Below are 8034 nucleotides of genomic sequence, written 5' to 3'. Positions count from 1 at the left end.
GGTCCCAAAGGGGCACTTATGGGTCCAAAGGGGCACTTATAGGTCCCAAAGGGGCGTTTATGGGTCCAAAATGGGCACTTATGGGTCTAACAAAGGCACTTATGGGTCCAAAGAGTCACTTACAGGTCCCAAAGGGGCACTTATGGGTCTAAAAGGGGCACTTATGGGTCTAAAAGGGGCACTTATGGGTCCCAAAGGGGCACTTATGGGGCTAGAGGGGCACTTATGGGTCTAAAAGGGGCACTTATGGGTCCATAATGGGTACTTATGGGGCTGGAGGGGCACTTATGGGTCCATAATGGGTACTTATGGGGCTGGAGGGGCACTTATGGGTCCCAAAAGGATGCTTATGGGTCCCAAGGGTCACTTATGGGTCTAAAAGGGGCACTTATGGGTCTAAAAGGGCACTTATGGGTCCCAAAGGGGCACTTATGGGTCTAAAAGGGACACTTATGGGTCCAAAGGGGTACTTATGGGTCTAAAAAGGGGTGCTTATGGGTCCCAAAGGGCACTTATGGGTCCAAAAAGGGCACTTATGGGTCTAAAAGGGGCACTTATGGGTCTAAAAGGGGCACTTATGGGTCCCAAAGGGGCACTTATGGGTCCCAAAGGGGCACTTATGGGTCTAGAAGGGGCACTTATGGGTCTAAAAGGGGCACTTATGGGTCCCAAAGGGGCACTTATGGGTCCCAAAGGGGCACTTATGGGTCCAAAGGGGCACTTATGGGGCTAGAGGGGCACTTATGGGTCCCAAAGGGCACTTATGGGTCCATAATGGGTACTTATGGGGCTAGAGGGGCACTTATGGGTCCCAAGGGGGCACTTATGGGTCTAAAAGGGGCACTTATGGGTCCAAAAGTGGTGCTTATGGGTCTAAAAAGGGGCACTTATGGGTCCAAAAGTGGGGCTTATGGGTCCCAAAGGGGCACTTATGGGTCCCAGAGGGTCACTTATGGGTCCCAGAGGGTCACTTATGGGTCCCAAAGAGTCACTTATGGGTCCCAAAGGGCCATTTATGGGTCCCCAAGGGGCACTTATGGGTCTAAAAGGCCACTGATGGGTCCCAAAGGGGCCCATAGAGGCCTCAGTCCTCCAGAGCAGACGAGTGGGGCCAGAGCGGTGCTGGGGGGCGGGGCTTGGTCCTCCAAGATGGCCGCCGGCGCAGGAAGTGCTCCAGGTCGATGGCGCGAGCGACGCGGCGGCCGTAGGGGTCGCGCTGCAGCGCCCCCTGCTGGGCGGCTGTGGGGTGGGAGGACTCAAGGGGAGGGAGGGCAAGAAAAGGCCCCAAAACTGGACCAAAACCACCCAAAATCTGCCTTAAAAACATTGATTCCACCTTAAAATGCCCCAATTCCACCTTAAAAGCATCGAGTCCACCTTAAAACGCCCCGATTCCACCTTAAAAGCATCGATTCTGCCTTAAAACGCCCCATTTCCACCTTAAAACCCTCAAATTCCACCTTAAATGTCCCAATTCCACCTTAAAACCCTCAAATTCCACCTTAGATGTCCCATTTCCACCTTAAACCACCCACATTCCACCTTAAAAGCATCGATTCCACCTTAAAATGCCACAATTCCACCTTAAAACCCTCAAGTTCCACCTTAAAATGCCCCGATTCCACCTTGAAAGCATCGATTCCACCTTAAAATGCCCCAATTCCACCTTAAAATGCCCCGATTTCACCTTAAAAGCATCGATTTCACCTTAAAACACCCCAATTCCACCTTAAAATGCCCCAATTCCACCTGAAACCCAATTCCACCTTAAAAGCATCGATTCCACCTGAAAATGCCCCACCTTAAATCACCCCCATTCCACCTTAAATCACCCCAGTTCCACCTTAAAACCCGCAAATTCCACCTTAAATGTCCCAATCCCACCTTAAATCACCCCATTCCACCTCAATCCCCCCAATTCCACCTTAACCCCCCAATTCCACCTTAACACCCCCCATTCCACCTTAAATCACCCCCATTCCATGTTAAATCACCCCAAATTCCACCTTAAATCACCCCCATTCCACCTTAAACCATCCAATTCCACCTTAAAATCCCCAAATTCCACCTTAAACCCCCCAATTCCACCTTAAACCACCACAATTCCACCTTAAACCCCCCAAATTCCACCTTAAAACCCCCAAATTCCACCTTAAACCACACCAATTCCACCTTAAACCACCCCAATTCCACCTTAAAACCCCCAAATTAAAACCCCCAAATTCCACCTTAAACCACCCCAATTCCACCTTAAACCCCCAAATTCCACCTTAAACCCCCCAAATTCCACCTTAAATCACCCCCATTCCACCTTAAACCCCCCAATTCCACCTTAAACCCCCCAAATTCCACCTTAAAACCCCCAAATTCCATCTTAAAACCTCCCAAATTCCACCTTAAACCCTCCCAATTCCACCTTAAATCACCCCCATTCCACCTTAACCCCAATTCCACCTTCAAGCACCCAATTCCACCTTAAAACCCCCCAATTCCACCTTAAACCCCCCCAATTCCACCTTAAATCACCCCCATTCCACCTTAAAATCCCCAATTCCACCTTAAAGCACCCCAAATTCCACCTTAAACCCCCCAAATTCCACCTTAAACCCCCAAATTCCACCTTAAAACCCCCCCAATTCCACCTTAAATCACCCCAATTCCACCTTAAAACCCCCCAATTCCACCTTAAAACCCCCCAAATTCTAACTTAAACCCCCCAATTCCACCTTAAACCACCACAATTCCACCTTAAACCCCCCAAATTCCACCTTAAAACCCCCAAATTCCACCTTAAAACCCCCCCATTCCACCTTAAACCCCCCAATTCCACCTTAAAACCCCCAAATTACACCTTAAACCACCACAATTCCACCTTAAATCACCCCAATTCCACCTTAAAACCCTCCAATTCCACCTTAAACCACCCCAATTCCACCTTAAATCACCCCAAATTCCACCTGAAAACCCCCCAAATTCCACCTTAAACCACCCCAATTCCACCTTAAACCCCCCAAATTCCACCTTAAACCCTCCCAAATTCCACCTTAAAACCCCCCAATTCCACCTTAAAACCCCCCAATTCCACCTTAAAACCCCCAAATTCCACCTTAAACCACCCCAATTCCACCTTAAATCACCCCCATTCCACCTTAAAACCCCCCAATTCAACCTTAAACCCCCAATTCCACCTTAAACCCCCAAATTCCACCTTAACCCCCCCAAGTCCACCTTAAATTACCCAAATTCCACCTTAAACCCCCCCAATTCCACCTTAAAACACCCCCATTTAACCTTAACCCCCCCCATTCCACCTTAAACCCCCAATTCCACCTTAAATCACCCCCATTCCACCTTAAACCCCCCCATTCCACCTTAAATCACCCCCATTCCACCTTAAACACCCCAATTCCACCTTAAAACCCCCCAATTCCACCTTAAATCACCCCAAATTCCACCTTAAACCCCCCAAATTCAATCTTAAAACCCCCAAATTCCACCCTAAATCACCCCCATACCACCTTAAACCCTCCCAAATTCCACCTTAAATCACCCCAATTCCACCTTAAACCCCCCCCAATTCCACCTTAACCCCCCCAATTCCACCTTAAATCACCCCCATTCCACCTTAAACCCCCCAATTCCACCTTAAAACCCCCCCATTCCACCTTAAACCCCCCAATTCCACCTTAAATCACCCCCATTCCACCTTAAGAGCCCCCATTCCACCTTAAGAGCCCCCATTCCACCTTAAGAGCCCCCATTCCACCTTAAGAGCCCTCACCCAGCTCACTGGCGATGACCTCCCGTGTGGGGCCGGAGGCCGAGGCCCACGCGGCCTCGAGGACGCGGCTGCCGCTGCGGTGGCAGGCGAGGGCCGCCCAGTGCCCCTGCAACAGAGCCAGAACAGCCCCGTTCCACCTTAAAACCGCCCCCAAACGGGTTAAAATGCCCCAAAAAGGGCTTCAAACACCCCAATTCCACCTTAAAACGCTCAAATTCCACCTTAAACCATCCCAAAATGGGTTAAAATGCCCAAGTTCCACCTTAAAACACCCCAAATTCCACCTTAAAACACTCCTAAATGGGTTGATGCCCCAATTCCACCTTAAAACACCCCAAATTCCACCTTAAAACACTCCCAAATGGGTTAAAATGCCCCAATTCCACCTTAAAACACCCCAAAATGGGTTAAAATGCCCCAATTCCACCCTAAAACACCCCAAAATGGGTTAAAATGCCCCAATTCCACCTTAAACCACCCCAAAATGGGTTAAAATGCCCCAATTCCACCTTAAAACACCCCAAATTCCACCTTAAACCATCCCAAAATGGGTTAAAATGTCCCAATTCCACCTTAAAAAACCCCAAATTTCACCTTAAAACACTCCCAAATGGGTTAAGATGCCCGTTCCACCTTAAAACGCCCCAAATTCCACCTTAAAACACCCCAAAATGGGTTAAAATGCCCAAATTCCACCTTAAAACACCCCAAATTCCACCTTAAAACACTACCAAATGGGTTAAAATGCCCCAATTCCACCTTAAAACACCCCAAAATGGGTTAAAATGCCCCAATTCCACCTTAAAACACCCCAAATTCCACCTTAAAACACTCCCAAATGCGTTAAGATGCCCCAATTCCACCTTAAAACACCCCAAAATGGGTTAAAATGCCCCAATTCCACCTTAAAACACCCCAAATTCCACCTTAAAACACTCCCACATGGGTTAAAATGCCCAAGTTCCACCTTAAAACACCCCAAAATGGCTTAAAATGCCCCAATTCCACCTTAAAACACCCCAAAATGGGTTAAAATGCCCCAATTCCACCTTAAAACACCCCAAATTCCACCTTAAAACACTCCCAAATGCGTTAAGATGCCCCAATTCCACCTTAGAACACCCCAAAATGGTTTAAAATGCCCGTTCCACCTTAAAACACCCCAAATTCCACCTTAAAACACTCCCAAAAGGGTTAAAATGCCCCAATTTCACCTTAAAACACCCCAAAATGGGTTAAAATGCCCCAATTCCACCTTAAAACACCCCAAAATGGGTTTGGATGTAAAAGGGCCGGTTTTGGGTGTAGAAGGGCCATTTTTGGGTGTAAAAAGCGCCATTTTTGGGTGTAAAAGCGGCGGGTTTGGGTGTAGAAGGCCCGTTTTTGGGTGTAGAAAGGCCGTTTTTGGGTGTAGGTGGCCCGTTTTTGCGTGTAAAAGGGCCGCTTTTGGGGGTAGAAAGGCTGGTTTTGGGTGTAAAAGGGGTGTTTTTGGGTGTAAAAGGGATGGTTTTGGGCGTAGAAGCCCCGTTTTTGGGTGTAAAAGGCCCGTTTTGGGGTGTAAAAGGCCCGTTTTGGGGTGTACAAGGGCCATTTTTGGGTGTAGAAACCCCGTTTTTGGGTGTAAAAGGGCCATTTTTAGGTGTAAAAGGGGCGTTTTTGGGTGTAAAAGGGCCATTTTTGGGTGTAAAAGGGGCGGTTTTGGGTGTAAAAGGGCCATTTTTGGGTGTAAAAGGCCCGTTTTTGGGTGTAAAAGGCCCATTTTTGGGTATAGAAACCCTGTTTTTTGGTGTAAAAGGGCCATTTTTGGGTGTAAAAGGGCGTTTTTGGGTGTAAAAGGGCCATTTTTGGGTGTAGAAGCCCCGTTTTTGGGTGTAAAAGGCCCATTTTTGGGTATAGAAACCCTGTTTTTTGGTGTAAAAGGGCCGTTTTTGGGTGTAAAAGGGGCGGTTTTGGGTGTAAAAGGGCCATTTTTGGGTATAGAAACCTCGGTTTTGGGTGTAAAAGGGGCGTTTTTGGGTGTAAAAGGGGCGTTTTGGGGTGTAAAAGGCCCGTTTTTGGGTATAGAAACCCCATTTTTGGGTGTAAAAGGGCCGTTTTTGGGTATAGAAACCCCGGTTTTGGGTGTAAAAGGGCCGGTTTTGGGTGTAGAAACCCCATTTTTGGGTGTAAAAGGGGCGTTTTTGGGTGTAAAAGGGGCGTTTTTGGGTGTAGAAAGGCTGTTTTTGGGTGTAGAAAGGCCATTTTTGGGTGTGAAAGGGGCATTTCTGGGTGTAAAAGGGCCGTTTTTGGGTGTAAAAGGGGCGTTTTTGGGTGTAAAAGGGCCGGTTTTGGGCGTAGAAGTCCCGTTTTTGGGTGTAGAAAGGCCGTTTTTGGGTATAGAAACCCCGTTTTTGGGTGTAAAAGGGCCATTTTTGGGTATAGAAGCCCCATTTTTGGGTGTAAAAGGGCCGTTTTTGGGTGTAGAAAGGCCGTTTTTGGATGTAGAAACCCCGTTTTTGGGTATAAAAGGGCCATTTTGGGGTATAGAAACCCCGTTTTTGGGTGTAAAAGGGCCGCTTTTGGGTGTAAAAGGGTCGTTTTTGGGTGTAGAAAGGCTGTTTTTGGGTGTAAAAGGGCCGTTTTTGGGTGTAGAAAGGCCGTTTTTGGATGTAGAAACCCCGTTTTGGGGCGTAAAAGGGCCGTTTTTGGGTGTAAAAGGCCCGTTTTTGCGTGTAGAAAGGCCTTTTTTGGTGAAGAAGGGGCGTTTTTGGGTATAGAAACCCTGTTTTGGGGTGTAGAAGCCCCGTTTTTGGGTGTAAAAGGCCCATTTTTGGGTATAGAAACCCCATTTTTGGGTGTAAAAGGGGCGTTTTTGGGTGTAAAAGGGCCATTTTTGGGTGTAGAAGCCCCGTTTTTGGGTGTAAAAGGGGCGTTTTTGGGTGTAAAAGGGGCGTTTTTGGGTGCGTTACCTGAAGGCGCCGCAGGAGGCGCTGTCGGAGGGCTCCGGGCACGCAGGGGGATCCCAGCAGCGCCCCCCAAAGTCGGGGTCCGGGGGGGGCCCGGGCCAGGGCGAGGAGAGCGGGGGGGGGCAGCGCCCGCAGCGCCCCCAGCAGCGGGGCCGGGGCCTGGAAGTGCAGCGTGTGCTGGAGGAGCTGCGAGCCCCCCGGGAGCAGCTGCAATGGGGGGAAAGGGGGGAGAAATGGGGGAAAATGGGGGGAAATGGTTAAAAATGGGGGGAAATTGGTTAAAAATGGGGGGAAATGGGTTAAAAATGGGGGGAAATGGGGGAAATTGGTTAAAAATGGGGGGAATTGGGGGAAATGGGGGGAAATGGGGGAAAAATGGGGGAAAAATGGGGGAAAAATGGGGGAAAAATGGGGGGAAATGGGGGGAAATGGGTTAAAAATGGGGGGAAATGGGGGGAAATGGGTTAAAAATGGGGGGAAATGGGGGGAAATGGGGGGAAAGGGAAAATGGGGGAAAATGAGGGGAAATGGGGGAAAAATGGGGGAAATCAGTTAAAAATGGGGGAAATGGGGGAAATGGGGGAAATGGGGTAGAAATGGGGGGAAATGGGGGAAAATGGGGGGAAATGGGGGGAAAGGGGGTAAAAATGGGTTAAAAATGGGGGAAATGGATTAAAAATGGGGAAAATGGGGGAAAATAGGGGGAATGGGTTAAAAATGGGGGAAATCGGTTAAAAATGGGGGGAAATGGGGGAAAATGGGAAATCGGTTAAAAATGGGGGGAAATGGGGGAAATGGGGGAAAAATGGGGGAAAAATGGGGGAAAAATGGGTTAAAAATGGGGGGAAATGGGGGAAAATGGGGGAAAATGGGGGAAATCGGTTAAAAATGGGGGGAAATGGGGGGAAATGGGTTAAAAATGGGGGGAAATGGGGGAAATGGGGGAAAAATGGGGGGAAATGGGGGAAATTGGTTAAAAATGGGTTAAAAATGGGGGGAAATGGAAATCGGTTTAAAATGGGGGGAAATGGGGGGAAATCGGTTTAAAATGGGGGGAAATGGGGGAAATTGGTTAAAAATGGGGGAAATTGGGGAAAAATGGGGGGAAATGGGGTAAAAATGGGGGAAATGGGTTAAAAATGGGGGAAATGGGTTAAAAATGGGGGAAATGGGTTAAAAATGGGGGGAAATGGGTTAAAAATGGGGGAAATGGGGGAAATTGGTTAAAAATGGGGGGAAATTGGTTAAAAATGGGGGGAAATGGGTTAAAAATGGGGGAAATGGGGTAAAAATGGGAAATCGGTTAAA

The 8034-nt window shown here is 48.4% G+C and overlaps 1 protein-coding gene across 1 annotated transcript; it reads right to left on the bottom strand.

The window, feature by feature from the left end:
• Nucleotides 1-1084: 1084 nt before the first annotated feature.
• NOP9 (NOP9 nucleolar protein) lies at nucleotides 1085-6933 on the bottom strand (the record flags this gene model as incomplete). The annotated part of the gene is made up of 3 exons (XM_062613480.1): nucleotides 1085-1239; nucleotides 3782-3887; nucleotides 6730-6933. Coding segments are annotated over 3 exons (465 nt in total), but the record flags the coding sequence as incomplete, so codon positions are not given.
• Nucleotides 6934-8034: the final 1101 nt, after the last annotated feature.

Source organism: Pezoporus occidentalis, unplaced genomic scaffold (assembly GCF_034315485.1).
Source record: "Pezoporus occidentalis ecotype Australia unplaced genomic scaffold, CSIRO_AGI_Poc_V1 ctg1676, whole genome shotgun sequence".
NCBI lineage: Eukaryota > Metazoa > Chordata > Aves > Psittaciformes > Psittacidae > Pezoporus > Pezoporus occidentalis.
The sequence above is the reverse complement of the archived record's forward strand: the minus strand, read 5'-3'. Positions and strand labels throughout refer to the sequence as shown.